An 18,127-nucleotide genomic window follows, 5' to 3' on the forward strand; every position below is an offset into this window, starting at 1 on the left:
TCTCTCTTTCTCTGGTGTACAGGGTCTCGTACATGGCTTGGACTCATAGTAATCCTTCTGTCTCAGCTTCCCAGTGATGGGATTACAGGCATGCACCACCATGCCTGGTTTTTGTGGCCAGCACCCCCACCCCCTGGGTTCTGGGGCCTGCATGGCATATGGTACAGGGGATCAAACCCAGGTTCTCGTGCTTACCAGGCAGGTGCTTAGGTCACCGAGCCATCTCCCCAGCCCAAGAGTTTTAAATTTTTAACAGTTTTCCACTAATATCCTTTTTGTGTTCTAGGATTCAATGTAAGACACAATGCTGCATTTAGCTGGCATGTTTCCTTAGACATGAAACAAACTTATCAACTGTAGTACATATACTACTATGTGAATAGTTGTTCTTGTTCCTAGCCTTCTAGTATCTAATCAGAACACTTTTTTCAGAGTTATTGTTATGTAGCCTTTGTAGTCTTGTTTCCTTCACTTGGAAAAATTCATTTAAATCTCACCCATGGGGCTGAGCATGGCTGACAAGCCTGAGACCTCAGCACTCTAGGAGGCTGAGACGAGAAGACTGCAAGTTTGAACGACTTAATGACTTTGCAATACTCTGTCTCAAAGGGGTGGGGAGAGCTGGGGATGTAACACAGTGCACAGGCCCTGGTTTCAGTCCTCAATATACCCCTCCCCCTATCTGGACATAGTATATGCCTGTAATCTCTGGGAGGCTGAGGCAGGAAAGTCACAACCTTGGACCACACTTCTTGGGAACTTAGTACTCTAGCAAGACCATGACTCATAATGGAAAGTAAGGGCTGGGGATGTAACTCAGTGTGAAGGTTCCTGGGTTCAGTCTATGGTAACATGTACACACATACACACACACCCCTCATTCATGTTTTTACATAAATCAATAGTGTGTTTATTTTTTAAACTTGAGGCAAACTTCATATACTGTGAAATTAACCATTTTGAAATGAGCGCTTCAGCAGAGTAGAATATCTTCACAGTGTTGGGAGAGCACTGCTTGTCAAGTCCTAAAACATTTCTGAAATTCGATCCACTAAGCAGTCACCATCTCTTCCTCCTGCAACTGCCATCTGTTTTTGGTTTTATATATTTATCTGTTCTGGGTATCTCACCTCAGTGGATCTTCCTGTGTCTTGCTGGTTTCCTTTAAGTTAATGTTTTCAAGGCTTGCCCATGTTATAGCAAGCGTTAGTACTTTATGCTAGGATGTATAAAATAGAACAGTGGCCACTTCAGTGATATTTAAGTGTGGATACCATTCAGTGGCATTCAAAGGATCGTGCAACTGTCACCGCTCTTTCCAAAACCTTTTCATCACCCTACACAGCAGCTCTGTGAGGCAGTGCCTCTCTGTTCCTTCTGTCAGTCCCTGATCACCTCTAATCTACTTGGAGTCTTTATGAATTTTCCTCTTTTAGATAATTTAAGTAGAAGCAAGTAGTATTTGTCCCTTTTTGTGGCAGTGTTTGGCTTTTGGTTTGAAACAGGGTCTCACTATGTAGCCCAGGCTGGCCTTGAACTCACAGCAACCTTTCTGCCTCAGTTCCTGAGGCCTGGGACCACAGGTGTGTACCACGACACCCACTGTTGTGTTTGATTTTTTCTTTTTTCCTGTGTTTAGGACAGGGTATACAGGGTCTGCAGGGTCTCACTACGTAGATCAGACTCGTAGTGATTCTCCTGTTTTCAGCCTCCCAAGTGCTGGGATTACAGGCGGGTGCCACCACACCCAGTCTCAGTTGTCATCTCACTACACCCCGCGGGTGGGGCCAGCACAGCACACCAGGGATAGAACCCTAGCCATTGTGCTCTGCCTAAGCAGGCACTTTAGTCTGCTGAGCTATCAGGCTGGCCTGTTTGATGTATTTTATTTAGCATAATATTTCCAAGGTTCATCCATGTAATAGCATTTATGAGAACTTCCCTTATTTTTTAGGGGTGAATAATACTCCATTGTATGCATATACTATATTTAATGTTTTCATTTGTCTGTTGCTGGGCATTTGGCTTATTTACACTTCCTGGTTGTAAGTGATGCTGCTGTGAGCATGGGCATTGAATCCCTTTGCTAGTCTACTTGGAGTAGCTTGCTGAGCCTGATCTCAAGTGGCTATATAGAGGTGGACCTGCTGGGCCATGCGTGTGCAACCGTTCAGCTTTACTGGGTAAATGGTGAGGTGAATTGCCAGGTGGCTAGACCACAGTCTTGACAGTGCTTGGTATTTTCGGATTTCTAAATTTTTGTCCATTTGGTGGGATATGTTATGATGTTTTATTGCAGTTTTACTGGGTTTCCTGATTTCTGAAGGAATAGAACATGTTTCACATAATTATGACCCATCTGAGTTTCCTGCTTTGTAACATGTCTAATTGATATTCCTACTGGTTGTTTGCCATTAAATTAATGCTGACTAATTGATATCTCCAAATAACACTTACTCTTGGTGTTGTTGCAGAGCAAATAGTGGAGAAGGATGAAGGTCCGTATTACACTCATCTGGGATCTGGCCCCACAGTAGCTTCTATCCGGGAACTCATGGAGGAGCGGTGAGTGTTTCATAGGTATTTGAGAGGCCATGGTGGAGTTACAGGGATGTGGATTTTCAGCGCTCTCATTTTCATTGTCTTGTCCACAGAAAAGAGGCCATAATGTCCATATGGTGACAGGTTGAATGAGGGAAACACTTTCACTCCTTGTAGGTCTCGCTCAGCCTACTGGCGTATGTCAGCCCACCGTAAGCTCCCTTTGTCTTTCTCCTGAAACTCTGTTGTTGAAGAACATGGCTATGTGGTTATAGTCCTGCAGTGTTCGCGTCCCACAGTTCGAATTTTGCTTATAGCTTTCGCATGGTGGTATTTCACGTGCTCTTCTACTCTCTGTGAGTCCTGTAAACTGGTAGTCAGCACTAAAGGCCTGATTGCAATCAGGTTGTTTTTGTTTCTCCTCTTTCCCCCAGAAACACTTCATAAGTGCTATCCTGTCTTGGTTGCTAGTATGTCAAGATGTCCTGGACTCATGTACATTTATCCAAGAAGTCTTAATTCCTTTTATTGGCAGAAAAAGTATTTAGAAAGCAGACTGGGTACCGGGGTACTCATTGCTACAGTGAGTTATCTTTTCTTTTTTAAGGCCATTTCAGTAGAAAGACCTAAGTTGTACCTGATACAACTTGAACTTTTGTCTACCATTTTAATTTTTGTTATTGTTAGTGGTTAAATATATCATAAGTCTATATTGACATTCAAATTCAAAACTGTAGAAATTTTACTTGACAGTTGTGTTTTATAAAGCTGTTCTTATAGGTAAGAGCCTAAAATCTATGCATGTGTCCACAGCAGGTAGTAAATACTCTTGAGTTTTGGTCTATGCAGAAGTAACGTTGCTTGGTGGGTGAGAACATGGATGCTAGAGCTAGAGTGGAATCCCTGCCACTTACTGCTGAGACTTTCAGTGATTGGCACATTCCTCTATGACTCAGCTTCCTTATCTACAAGATAGACGTGAAGATGAAACTGCACACATTGTGGAGGCGCCGTGAGGATAAGCTGCAGAAGTCACTGTGGGAGGTTTAGAGGAGACTGAGCTGATACCTAAAGCATACTTAGTATTCGTTACCAGTACTATGTAAGGGGTGAGCAGTCTTTGTCCACCTCATATACTTAATACCCTGATTGCATTTGTTATATAATAAGCAGTAGCATTTTAAAATAAAGACAGTAGTGACCTAGACACAGACACATTTGCTTATACATGGACAAATAATGCATGGAAGACTGAATTTCTACAAATTTGAGAACCAGATTTTGTCTGCCCAGGAGAGCCAAACTAGTCCTGTCAGTAGAGAATAGAACACGATTTTTAACTGAATGCCTGAGAGGTACAGTGGACGGAGGTCACTAGTCTGCCATAGTTGCTCTTAATTTCTGGTACCAACTGGAGACACTTGTATTCAGAGTAGCCCATGATAAAAGTATCTGACCAGAGGCCCATTCTGCAAATTCAATCCTGACTTAAGGACACTTCTGAGTCTACAAGGACAAAACTGGTTTTAAGAGTGCATGTGTTGTACATGCTTGTTTTGTGTGGCCACGTGTATGCCCTGCATGTTCCACATTGAAGCAGGCAGCATTTGGCCCATGATTTTTATAAGGAAAGTCAACATGGTTCTTTGCTTCAGGGGGTCTGATGTTTAAGTTTGATCTGGGATCAGTGTTTATTTTTTTGGTTTTGCTTTTTTGGCTTGTGGGTAATTTATGAGATTTATAGACATCTCTCTAAAAATCTTTTAACTATAGAACAGTACATTTTGAAGTAAGGATTAAGAGGTAATAATAGAGTTGAGATTTGTGGAGTTTGTGGGTTTTTTCTCATTGTTTTAAAAATTGTAACAGCCAACTGTAAATTCTTCAAAACTTGGTCTAAGGGAGCAGTTCTTCTCAATACCAGGAATATTTGTGCTTTTCCTCAGCAACTGGTTTATTTTTATCTTAAAGACCTTGTAAATCATAAACAGATTGTATTTTCATCTTCATTTTGGTTGCTAATAACTTTAAAGCCAGAGTCTGTGTCCCCTCACCCCCCACCCCAAGAATGTGATATCTAACCTTTGGTCATGAGAGCCTTTTTAGGTCACTCATAAGTACTTCTGACAAGGAGGCTTTAATGTCTTCGATTTCATACATGACAAGATACTCCAGGTTCAGCTGTCAAAAGCGTGCACACCCTGAGCATGGCAGTGCACAGCTGTGATCGCCACACTCCAGGAGGCCAGAGCAGGGGTCTGAGTTCATTCTGGGCAACTTAGTGACCCAGCAAGACACTGCCTACAAATAAAAAAGGGCTGGAAGTGTAGCTCATTGTGAAGGACTGGGTTCAGTCCTGTGTGTGTGGCTGTCTGTCTCTTTTTCTCTCCCCAGTCTCTCCTCACCCTCTCCCTCTCCCTGTCCTTCTCTCCCTGTCCCTCTCCCTTCATGTTTTCTTTTTATTTATTTTATTATTTTTTTTCTGTATTTTAGGGAAGGGTCTGCAGGGTGTTCAGGGTCTCACTACTAGATCAGACTCATAGTGATCCGCCTGTTCACAGCCTCCCAAGAGTTGGGATTATAGGCCCGCGCAGCTATTCCCAATCTCAATTGCCCTCTCAGGGTGTCCCGAGGATGGGGCCAGCATGGCAGGCCCCGGGGGATCGAACCCCCTGTACCTGCTTGCAGGGGCTTTAATCCGCTGATCTATTTGGCCCTACCTTCATGTTTTCTTTACCAACAAATCTTTTCCCCCCTTTTCTCTGATTTTGTCACTTGTTCTTTGTATTTCATAGACCTCTTGGGATCCTTTCTGGACCCAGGGGCGGGGGTGGGGCAGTGTGTGAATGGGGAAGCTCCCCTGTCGGGGGGCTCAGTTTGAAGGGGCCTACCTGTCTCTTTCTCTAGACCTTTCCCTTTACTCTTTCTCTACAAGACCACTCTACTGCCAGGAGTTAGCCAAAAGTCAGGGAGAAGAAATAAACTGAAATTAGGGGACATTGGTGTTTATAGCTTCCCTGGTACAGATTTGGAGAAAAAGAGAAAGGATGAAAACAAATCCTAAAATATCCCCATTTATTTATGGATGTCATACCTCTTAGGTGCCCAAGTTATCCTCATTGTCATAGGTAACTGGAATCACTTGTCAAGTTCCTATTGGACAGTGGTGTGGTACCTAGAGCTTTTTGAATTCTGTCTGGGAAGAGATTTTCTACTGCCTGGGAGTCCATTAAATCTTGTTCTAGAGACAAAGAAGCAGAGCTGTGCTAGCAACTTTTTGAAGCTTTGAGGTACCTAACCCCTTTCAGTGGTAGAGTTAAGTCTGAAGAAGTGCAGTTTTAAGCAGAGTACAGAAGCACATGCCTATAATTCTTGCACTCTGGGAGGCTGAGGCAAGAAGATCCAAAGTCTGAGGCCAGCCTCGGCAACTTAGCAAGACTGGTCTCAAAACAAACAAAGTAAAGGAGGGAGGGGCTGTGAACATAACTCAACATGAAGGCTCTGGGTTCATTCCTCTGGCAGAGTGGGGCACCACAGCTTTACAGCAGTAGTTGTTAATCTTGAGCAGGCCTCAGAAGCTCCTGGGGGCTGTGAAAGCACAGAGCACTGGGCCGAGCTGATCTGGTGGGTTTGCAATGGGACCCAAGAGCTGAGTGCTGATTCCCCGTCTTGAGGTGAGGCAATGCTACTGATCCCAGTTCCTGATTAAGACGATCAGTTAATTTTGGGGGGCAGGGTACCAGAAATTAAACCCAGTACCTTCACACTGAGCTGCATCCCCAGCATATGTGTGTGTGTGTGTGTGTGTGTGTGTGAACTTTTTTTGTTGTTGTTGTGGTTTTTGGTGGAACCGGGGATTGAACTCAGGTCCTTGTGCTTGCCAGGGAAGCACTTATTCTACTGAGCCATCTCCCCGACCCGCTTTTTTGGTTTTAATATTTGGATTGTTTTTTTATTCGTTTTTGTGACAGGGTCTCATTAGTTGTCCAGGCTGGGCTCAAGCTCTCAACACCCCTGCCTCAGCCTCCTAGAATATTGGGATTACAGAAGTGGACCACCATGTCCAGCTTTAGAGAAAGGTTTTAACCCATCCTTGCAGACTTAGTTTAGGGCCTCAGAGTTTATATACTAGAAGGGCCTTTCCATGAAAAGTTAGAAATTAAAACATTTAAGAAGAAGAATGAGTTGACTGGTTGTCTTTAAACACAAACAGTTCTGTTTAAAAGAAAATGTCTGGCAGATTAGGCAGTGCCTGGCCCTTTTATTTAAATGCTCTCTGATTTGAAGCTCACTGCAAGACTTGTTTCTTCCAAGGACAGAATGATAGGGAAGGAGCTGGTGGGAAAGCCGGCATCTGTGTCCTCAGCTCACCTTCCTGTGAGGAACTTGATAGTCCCCTGTCTCAGTGAGAGTCGTGTGGTCACCTCAGGCTGCCCTCCCGACAGGCATGCTGGGCCTGTGCTTGCAGGTGACTGCCTGATAAATGCGTACTGAACTGAGTTGTCCAGGAAGCAGACAAAGAGCAGCATGATGTGATATTTTCCTCATGATACAGATCATGCTACAGAAGCTCTGGGTCCTGTCTCCAAGTACTTTTGTAAGGGATTAATGAAACCTTCAAATTTTAATGCTGTAATGATCAGAGGATCTTCTTACCCTTCCACTGAGCTCTTGAGCAATCTGGAACCCTTAGGTCAGCATTTAAAGAAAATCTTTGTTCTCCTTTTTAACTACAAAAATGAAACACTTGTTAAAGAATAAAAAGTCTTTAAGTACAGAGTATATAAATCTCTCCAACATTCTTCTTAGAAGAAACTTTTTAAAGGTTTGATGTTTACCTCTAACCTTTCTAAGCACTTACAAAGGTGTAAGTATATATATGAAGTGATACTGAACCAAGTATAACCCCTCTTCCCCATTGTTGGACCACTGTTCGCAGCACAATGCATTTGTGCACTGATTTTTGAGGTAATAATTCCTATAGGTGTAATGGATATGGTAAAGACTATGTCCACTTTAAATTTTAATAGCTATGATAACATTATGCTGTATTAAATAGTATATTAAAATATGCAATGATCAAGTCAAGCTTATATAGAAACATAAAGATAATTTGATTTAGACTGTTAATAAGTATACCATATTAACTGATCAAAGGAAAAAAAACCCATTCAATCACCTATCTCCTGAGATGATAAAAGTATAATTCATGCAAGTTCGTGCTTAATTTAAATCCTTAGGAGATTAAAATCTCTTAAGATTTAATCCTTAGGAGACCCTTAGTAGTAATTTTCAAGTAAGAAAGTCTTTCTTGGGGACCAGGGAGATGGCTCAGTAGAATAAGCGCTTCCCTGGCAAGCGCAAGGCTGAGTTCAATCCCCAGTTTCAAAAAAAAAGAAAAAAAAAGTCTTTCTCCTGGCCCAGCCAACTTCATGCTCAGTGGTAAATTCTTGGAAATATTTTCAGTGAAGTTGAAAAATAAGCAGAGAGACCTGCTAGCATGTCCGAAGCACTAGGCCAACTCAGACAAGAGGCATGAAGGGTGGAAGAGTGGAAGTGACAGGTGACCGTTGTCTGCAGATGTAATGTAATAATGTATCTGAGATGAAAATCTATTGCGATTAAGATGGTTCAGTAGGGTGGTGTTTATATTACTACAAATATTGAATTGGACTCCTTCTTCATGTTAGGAATTTTAAAGCACTATAAATAGTGTACTCAGTGTAGATCACCATTTGCTCTTCACCAATCCTAACAGATAAAAACAATTTTTTGTCCACATTTTATAAATTGAAAAACTGAAGCTTTGAAAAGTTTAGCAGTTTGGCCGGTTATATATATCATGAAAGTTGCTGGGGTCAGGGAAGCAGATTGGTAGCACAGTGCCCACCTGACAAGTGTGAGGTCCGGGCTCGATCCTTGGTACAAAAAAAAAGAAAGAAAGAAAACAAAAAAACAAAGAAAGAAAGAGGCTAGGTGGGCACTTAAACCTAGTCTGTCTACCTCCCATGCTGTACTTGGGTTATACCTAGTCCCATATAGTTGTGTGGCCTTGGGGAGGCTGGTTTATATCTGGGACCATAATTTCATTACCTCTGAACATGATGTAGATGATGAGAAGATGGTCCTAGAGACCTGAGGCTCTGCAGCACTAAGTATATGGGCCAGAAAGGTAGTATGTGCAGGAACCAGAATGTCTGCTATCCCTCAGTACATGGGCACCAGTGTATGTGTGTGGTAGAGTCCCTCCCCTCCCCTTAGCTATTTGTCATGTTCAAAAGTCAGCTTGGGTAATTAAAAAAGAAAAATAAGTTTTTGCCGAATTTATTTTCTTTCATATTTTGAATGTATGACTAGGTCTCGGGGTGACTTAGCTAACAGGTTGGTTTTGACTCAACTAGCCTTTGGCTTCAAGATCCTTCTGGAGGCTCAGGCAATAATCAGGGACATTCTCCCTGACTGCCCCTCTGTCTTGAGACAGAGGTGAGCCAGATGGACAGAAGTGGAGAAGAGGCAGGTGAGCTACGGCCTGGGGACCTAGAAGTAACCACTGTGTCCCTTGGGCTTCTAAGCAGAGAATTTAAACATTCTTCTTTTTTCTCAGTTGGCCCCATGGTAACTAGAAACTCTCATTAAACCCTCCAGGGTGTGTCTTTCTACTGTAAACTGTCCTCCTTTGAAGTCCTGCTGTGCTCATGTGGGCTTCTGTTTCCCTCTAGGTATGGAGAGAAGGGAAAAGCCATCCGGATTGAGAAGGTCATCTATACCGGGAAGGAGGGGAAGAGTTCCAGAGGGTGCCCCATTGCAAAGTGGGTGAGTGTCATCTCCTGTATGCTGCCTCACTCCACCTGGCCCTACGTCTAGAGCCTGGGTTTTGTCTTCCAGCAAAGGTTCACCTCTATGTTTGCGTCTGGGATGCTCCTACCGCATGGGGTACTGGGAGTACCTGTCTCATCTCCAACTTGTAGAGGAGGTAGAACTTTGAAGAAGAGCACACCTTCCTCCCACTCCCACCCTACAACTAGTACCTCAGTATCTACAGCTAAAAGCAGTGTGCCTGACAAATTCTAGACCTGACTGGCCAGGACTTGAGGGAAAAGGTCAAGGCACACCGTGAGTATCCAAGAAATGTATTGTAAAAATGACCTGAGAACACAGTGGGTCAACCAGGAGAGCCCTTGGGGAATGCCTCCTGGTAAGATGACCTGTACAAAATATGAAAGGTGCCAAACATGGGAAGGAGGGAGTGCCCGGGAATATTCAGAGGCCCAGGGGTAAATGGAGAAACAGGCTCGGTACGTGCTTCTTGGGCCAGAGAGCAGAGGTAAAGGCAGCAGAGGTCAGAAAGCAGGCATCTGAAGGCCTATCATGGTATATTGAGGAGGAATCAGAAAGGCCCTGAGGCTAAAACCAAGCCTTCTGTGGGAGGGTAAGTTTTGCTTTCTGTGAGGTGTTTACTGCCCTTAGTTCCTGCTCAGGGAATTCCTGCTCAAAGAAAACCATTCTTCCACAAGACGTGAACTGTTCACATTGCGGTGCTTATGGGTTGGTGTATTTGTGCCTCTCCTTGGCCTTTGATTTTACATTTTTATGTGTTATACCCTTCTGGGCTTCATCAGAGGAGTGTCACCACAGACCACCTTGCTTTTTTCAAGTTTTAAGTGTAGACATAGACTTGGTTCAGAGGCCTTAAGAAGCTGTCTATTGTGCCAGATAACATTTGTGCATTTGCCACTTGGGAAGCCAAAGTGACAAAGCCTTAGTTACAACTTTGGCTGGTTGGGTGTCCCACTGTATGCTCTGAACACATGACCCATGAGTGCATTTAATCAGCAGGTACCTTAGGCAGTAAGCAAAGGCTGACCATAATGCCTTGAACACCCTAACCACAGGACCACTGTCTTACCAGTGTCCACAGGCATGTGTTGAGGCCCATGACATGTCCAGCTTAGTCTGTGGGGAGCCAGACAATGACAGGGAGTTATAATATGATATATTACTTAACAACTTATTGATGATTTCCAAAATACAGTTTTAAACATAATACAAGTGTGGTACCTCCAAGTATAGTACTCCTTCAGCAAGGAGGTACCAGCATCACCTTGCCTCAAAGCAAGAATTCCTGGCCAGACAGGTTTCCTTTAGTATGCAAACTATCCTTTAAAAGTTTGAAAAAAGGTGCCAGGGAGATGGCTGAGTGGAATAAGCGCTTCCCTGGCAAATGCAAGGGTCTGAGTTCAATTCCTGGTTCCAACAACAACAACAAAAAAAGTTTGAAAGAAGTTTCAGAACATACTATCTGACACAGATGAGCCTTGAGGACATTACAAACCAGTCACAAAAAGGACAGATTTTATATGATGTCAGAGGTACCCAGAGGAATTAAATCCATAGAGACAAAAGGTCAAATGGCAGTTACCACAGGTTATCAGGAGGGATGAATGGAGAGTTAGTTGTTTAATGAATAAAATGTCAGTTGGTTTTTTTTTTTTTTTTTTTTTTTTTTGCGGAACCGGGAATTGAACTCAGACCCTTGCGCTTGCCAAGGAAGCGCTTATTCCACTGAGCCATCTCCCCGGCCCCTAAAATGTCAATTTTGCAAGGTGAAAATGTTCTGGAGATGGTGACGGTCGCACAGCAGTGTGAATGTACCTAATGCCACCAGAGCATACACTTAAATGGTACATTACGTGCAGTGTATATGTTACCACCATAGCAAAAAAACCTGAACGTGGTGCTCATGTTTTTAAAGGGGGGAATTTCATGTAAAATTCTGTATTTTTATTTTTTTCCTGTAAAATTCCTACCCTTTGAGATCAGTGGATATCCTCACATTGCTATGGTCCACATCACTGCCCGGCCTGGCACCAGGCCCACTTCCTCATTGGTATTGCCAGCTTGGCTACCCCTGTGCACCGCAGCTCCTGCCTAGGAGCACTTGCAACCACATCTGTCTGCAGTGCAGGCGTCCCCTGAGCTCCAGGCCCCCTGTGCTGAAGCCTAGTGGAAATAGTTGATCAGGTATACAGAGTCGCTTGATCCCAGGACACTTCCACCCTTCCACTTGACACCACACCAGTCTCCAAATCCTCAGAGTGTAGAAGTTACCAGGACTTTGCCCAGTCCCTCAGCCCTTGCAGGCAGGTGGTCCAAAGTCACTTTTCTCCCAAATGTCTCTGGAATTCATTATTTTTCATTTCATTGCCCACTGCCATAGTTCAGGGCTTCATCCGTGTTTGCTTATGTTATGCTAGGATCTCCCAGCTGGTTTCCCTGTCCCTTCATTTTCCCACGCATTTCCCCCTTTCCCAGGGTGTGAAGCAGTTTGGTAAAACCCTGCTGACATGCTTGTACAGATCCCTGAAGACCCTTGTAGCCTTGTCCTGCTGCCTGACTCTCCCCCATCTTCTTCAGTCCACCACTGCTCTCGGCGCCCTCCTTGCGTATGGCTGCAGTTACGTGGGGTCCTGTGGGGGAGATTCAGCCTCCTCACTGCCCAGCTCCCAGGACCTTCATCCCGATGCATCCTTGTGTGTGTGGAGGGCATCAGAACCTGAATGAGGACAGATCCAGGTCCTGAGCAGCAGAGCAGCGCCAGGCCCAGAGCCAGTTTTTGAAACAATTTTCTTAATAATTTACAGGCTTTATTATTCAGTTAAAGTGCACAATTCAACAGCTTTGGTATGCCATTTTTAAAAATTATGGTATATGTGTATATATCAAAATTGACACATGTATCATAAAGTTGGCTATTTTAACCATTTTAAGGGTCCAGATCAATAGTATTAAACATCTGTATTGTTTGCCAACCACCACTGTAGTCTAATTCCAAGACTTTGCCGTTATCCCCAAGTGAAACACTCTACCCATTAGGAGTAACTCTTGATTTCCTCCTCCCCCACCTCTGATAACCTCTAAGCTGCTTTCTGTCTCTATGATTCTATTCTAGGCATGTCATATGAGCAGCATCATAAAATATTTGTCCTTTGTGTCTGACTTACTTCACTCAGCTTAATGCTTTCAGGGTTCAGCTACGTTTCATGTGCCAGAATTTCATTCCTTTTTATGGCCAACTAATATTATGTTGTATACATAGATGCCATATTTTGTTTACCTGTTCATCTGATAGACAATTGAGTCATTTCCACATCTGGTGAATCACACTGTAAATGACATATGTATGTAATTATCTGAGTTCCTGCACTTAGTTCTCTTGGGTACATTGTAAGTCATAGAATTGCTGGATTGTACAAAGGGTGATCAAAATATATGGTAAATATTTAAATGTATTAAAAAACTTCTTTACCCTAAAGGACACATTTCCATTAGTTCCTGTAAAATATTCACGCTCACTTTGAACACATTTATCTCATCATTCTTACCTTACTACAGTTCTGGAAGTCCTCTTTTTATATGATTGAGTATACAGGGAATGCTGCTGCCAAGTGTCATCCAGCAGAAAGGCAGGAAAAACATTGTGGTGTGATCGGGCATGGTGGCCCAGTATTCTGGGAGGCTGAGGCAGGGGCATTGCAAATTCAAGCCTCATCTGTGTCACTTAGTGGCTTTAATAAATAAGTAAGACCTTGTCTCAAAATTTTAAAATTTAGAAAGAGGATGGAGTTGTAACTCAGTACAAAGGCTAAAAGTTCAGCCCCCCTGTCTTAGTTACTCTTCTCTCGTTGCTGGGACCAATACTCGACACTCAAAATGAAGGAAGGAAAGGTTTATTTAGCTTACAGTTACTGGAGGCTTCAGTCCATACTCAGCTGGGTCCAAGGCAGAGCAGCACACAGCAGAGGGCAACTTTTCATGGTGGTGGCAAAGAGCAAGAGCTCAAGGGAGGGGTAGCAGCAGCTCAAGCAGCTAGCTTCTCTTCCCACCTTACATTGTAATGCAAATCACCTGCCCCAGGCAGGTGCAGCATCCACACCCACAGTAATCAATCACAAACTCCAGAGGCTGCCCCAAGACTGCATGAGGTTTGGGGGGACACCTATACACAAACCATAACACCCCCAGACTGAGGGGAAAAAAACGAGCATGTGGCCCCATCCACCTCATTCACGGGATCTGGCACTGTGGACTTGTGGCTTTTCCTCTGTCAAAATGATCTTGAGATGTTAATGTTTTGAACCAGGGCAGGACATTGAAGTAGCCAGGATAGCATAACTGAAGACTGTCATGAAAGAGGACCTCCAGAACTGCTTCAGAAAGTGGCAAGAATGATGGGATAAGTGTGTTTGAAGTGAGAGGGAATGTTTTAAAGGGGATTGATGGCAATGTGTCTTTTACTGTAATCAATTATTTATTCAAACACCCACCATGGGTTTCCAGTCACACCTTGTATGTTAATTCTGTCACTTTCTGAGGAACCACAAACTGTCTTCCACAGTGCTGAATCCCTTGCTTTTTATAAACTAACAACATATGATATGCTGCATTTTCTCTGCAAATGTTTTAGGACAACGTAAAAATCTGTAGCTATATTTTAGCTTACAATTTTGTTTTGTTTTGTTTTTTGGTACCGGGGATCAAACTCAGGACCTTGCACTTGCCAGGCAGGCACTTATGCCACTGAGTTGTCTCCCCAGCCTTTGGCTTACAATTTTACCTCTGTATTTTTTTTTTTTTTTTTAACCAGGGAATGAACTCAGACCTTTGCGCGTGCCAGGCAAGCACTTATTCTACTGAGCCATCTCCCTGGCCCCTCTGTATTTTTTTTAACCTCTAAAACTATGTTAAGACACCAGTATCTTCAACTTTGCTATTACAGCTTTTCAGCGTTTTTCGTTCCTTAATTATAATGATCTCTTAACTTGTGTGGTTGCTGTCATCAGGATGACACTTGTGGGACACTACCCAAAAGATCGGCACCCCCAGCTCTGTGTAGCAGTGAGGCGTTGTGGCTCAAGCAGATAATGATGCCGCCTAATGTCCCTACAGGTGATCCGCAGGCACACACTGGAGGAGAAGCTGCTCTGCCTGGTGCGGCATCGGGCAGGCCACCACTGCCAGAACGCCGTGATTGTCATCCTCATCCTGGCCTGGGAGGGCATCCCGCGCAGCCTGGGAGACACCCTCTACCAAGAGCTCACTGATACCCTCCGGAAGTATGGGAACCCCACCAGCCGGAGATGTGGCCTCAATGATGAGTATGTGGTAGGGTACAGTGATTCAGGGTAGGGGGTAGGGCAAAGGTCCCCAGCAGGGCCCTGGGCAGCAGGTATGTGAATTCTTGGCAGTGTGGGTAAGTTTTTCCTCCCCCCTGGCTGTTTGTTTAAAGAGTAAGAGTGGTAGCAGGGCAATGCTTATCCAGAGACCCTGACATGGGTGCCAGCTCTCCCTTGGGAAAGACTGGTGAGTTGGCTTAGCTTCACTGTTAAACCCCCAACCAAGGCCGACATCCTGATAACATTGTTAATAAGTGTAAAAAAGTGTTTATGTGTGTAACAAATGTAAGATATTGATGATCTTTACAAAGCCTACCTTATTGCTGTTTTTTCCCCATTTTGGGCTAGGGTATATTTATTTTCAATGATAATCATCCTTTTTGGTATATAGTTTGGAGAGTTTTGATGAAGTTTGCAGTCATGTAGCCAGCACCACAATGACAGTGTGGAACACTTTCACCAGTTCCCGTAGGCCTTTTATCAGCAACTTTTCCTGCCCCCTTGGCAACTGCATCTCATTTCCTGTTCCTGAGGCTTTGCCTTTGGGAAAATGCCGCATAGGTGGGATGATATGGTGTGGAGCCTTTTGCACCGGGCTTGTTGTACCAAGCGTGATGCTTCTGAGGCTGATCTATGCTGACATGCATCAGGAGTGCATTCCTTTTAATCACTGAGTGGTATTCCACTGTGGGGAAGCATCACATTTGTTTATCCATTCCCCAGCTGAGGAAAGTTTGGGTTGTTTCCAGATTTTATTAAGCTTTGAAGGTTGGTGTCAGTGTGTGCTTGTTTCAAGGCCTGCCGGCAGCTGAGCTTTAGAAAGCGAGCAGGTCCCAATCCTGAGGTTCATGTCATCCATGCCCTGTTTTGAGGTCTACTTTGGAGCTGGTCAGGATATTAGAAAGAAGGCACCGTGTGACCCTCACGGGGCTTTTACTGATTCTTCCTCTGTCTTAACTCACATGTTTCTCCCACAAGCAGACTGTGGTTGGATGTTTGAGCTCAGGGATGTGGCAGAGATGGTTTCTGGGAGCTGGCTTCCTGCTCAAGGAAATATGAGGAAGGATGGAGTAGAAAAGGATGAGCCCCAGTCACCAGGAAGCTGCCAGATGCCAGGCTCCAACAAGGCCTCCCCTCAAGGGAAAAAGAAGATTCTAGAAAAGAGATAATGCATCTGTATACATACCCTGTCTTGTACATTTCAGCCGGACCTGCGCTTGCCAAGGCAAAGACCCTAACACCTGTGGTGCCTCCTTCTCCTTCGGCTGCTCCTGGAGTATGTACTTCAATGGCTGCAAATACGCTCGAAGCAAGACACCTCGCAAGTTCCGCCTTGCAGGGGACAATCCCAAGGAGGTGAGCAGAGCTGTGTGGGAGTGCAGAGACCCTCCCTCTCGCCTGTTCCCACTGAGGGTCCTTCACAGTCAGATGGTGGGCAGCATTGGCACACTGCAGCACAGATGTGTGGAAACCGTGAGCATCAGCTCAGCTTGCTTCACCCTATTTCTTCTCTGAGCCTCAATAGCCATAGCAAGAGGTAGTGTCCACTCAATTCCAAATGCAAGGGCAGCTCAGGCCTCTGGCCCTCTGAGCTCACATCATTTTGTCTCCAGCCTCCCCCTCCTGCCTCAGCTCCTGAGAGGGCACATACTGGATCTTGTTGCTGGCTCCCATTACTAGGATCTAGACAGCATCTTGATCTCATCTCAGCCTTCCAGCCCTCAAGCACTTAGTACTGGTCCCTGCTTCCCGTGGCAGGGACGTCCACTGGGCACCTCTGCTCTGCACTGTTGCCTCTATACACATGTACACTGCCATCTCCAAACTTTCTGTAAAAGAAAGGGAGCATTTGCAACTCTTACTCCCCAAAACATAGCTTTTAGACTATTTTGTGAGCTTAAAATAGCTCTCAAATGCCCCTCAAATTGATGCTGGACTTCTATTTGAGAGAGGATCTCCCATTCCCCTGAAGCAACAAATGAGGTTATTTTTGGTGAATAGAGGAGCCCCAGGTCCACCAAGACCTAAGAGCTACTGGGAATGTAAAGATGCTGGCGCAATTCCCCGTAGATTCTTCCCTCATTGTGTCAGTGTTTCTTGTGTACTTCTATGTGCTGGGTACTGTGGTGAGTGCCTCACAGGGATCTGTTCTCTTTGGGATTTTGCCGTGATCTGGGCACTGCTCCCTCAGTTCACAGGGAGGTCAGTGGCTTGAGGAAGGCCCTAGGGCCAGCATGGAGGACAAGAGTCAGTGCCAGACCTGCCTAGGACTCTCCACGCTCGTCCTCATCCCTGCTCCGCTGGCATGAGGTCCGCTGCGCTGGTGGCATCATCTGCACAGCCAGGAAGCTGGCGAGGCCCTGGTCATCCTGCTCAAGGGACAGCTGAGCCCTGTCTACTTAGTTCTTTTCCTCTCCCCATTTCTGCCTGCCTACATCTTCATGAACTCTTTAGCCTCCCAACAAGCCCTGCTTGCTGCTGTATAAGGCCAGAGAGAGGCTGTGGACACCTGACTTTCCTAGTTGTAAATGAGTGGTGCTGCTTTATCTAAAGTAGTACCAAAAAATAAAATAAAATAAAATAAAAAAGTAAAGTAGTTCCATCCAGTGGAAATTTTTCTGATGATGGAAATGCTCTCTGCTATCTAGTGCAGGAGAAATACGGAGCTGCTGAGTGTTTGGAGTGTAGCTGGGTTAAACAAGGGGCTGAATTCGTCATTTTATTTAAGTTAGGCCCAGGACACATGAACAGGTTCCTGCTTTCGGTGAAGATGACCGTCACACCTGTGCTCAGGGTTGTTTGTTGCCGACTGTCCACACTGCATGTGTGTGATGACTCTGTTCTCTCCGCAGGAAGAGGTACTCCGGAAGAGTTTCCAGGATCTGGCCACCGAAGTTGCTCCCCTGTACAAGCGGCTGGCCCCTCAGGCGTATCAGAACCAGGTATTAGGCGCACACCTTTCCCTGCCCACATGGCATGTGTCCCTTTGCCCAGGAGGGAGGTTAAGTCTCCCTGAAGTTGGAACTGTATTCTTACAGAACGAACTCAGGAAGAAAAAGCAAAGATGTAGTTCTTTGATAGTCATTTTTATACCACACCCTACACTGCCTCTCTGAAGCCCTGCTCTTCAACCCCTGTGCCTGCTGATCACCCCCCCCCCTTCTGGTCTGGTTTCTACTGCTGAGGCCTGAGCTCCTTCTGTACCCTTCTATCTTCCAGATGAGGCAGGGGGTACTTGAGGTAACCCAGAAACAGAGCATTCCTACAGAGCCTGAAAGCAGTTGTTTTGGGTCAAGCATAGTGGCACATGCCTGTAATCTCAGCACTCGGGAGACTGAGGCAGGAAGATCTTCCCAAGTTTGAAGCCAACCTGGGCTACACAGTGAATTCAAGCATCTGTGTCCAAAAAAAAA

The 18,127-nt window shown here is 44.7% G+C and overlaps 1 protein-coding gene across 1 annotated transcript in view; it reads left to right on the forward strand.

Moving 5' to 3' along the window:
• Positions 1-18,127, forward strand: part of Tet3 (tet methylcytosine dioxygenase 3) — a 103,516-nt gene that overhangs the window by 77,806 nt on the left and 7,583 nt on the right. The window contains exons 6-10 of the mRNA XM_023718390.1: positions 2,475-2,565; positions 9,261-9,354; positions 14,488-14,696; positions 15,920-16,070; positions 17,567-17,656. Coding sequence (XP_023574158.1) covers positions 2,475-2,565; positions 9,261-9,354; positions 14,488-14,696; positions 15,920-16,070; positions 17,567-17,656 — 635 coding nt within the window. The remainder of the gene's footprint in view (positions 1-2,474; positions 2,566-9,260; positions 9,355-14,487; positions 14,697-15,919; positions 16,071-17,566; positions 17,657-18,127) is intronic.

This window comes from Octodon degus, unplaced genomic scaffold (genome assembly GCF_000260255.1).
Source record: "Octodon degus isolate 3935 unplaced genomic scaffold, OctDeg1.0 scaffold00058, whole genome shotgun sequence".
In the NCBI taxonomy this organism is placed as follows: domain Eukaryota; kingdom Metazoa; phylum Chordata; class Mammalia; order Rodentia; family Octodontidae; genus Octodon; species Octodon degus.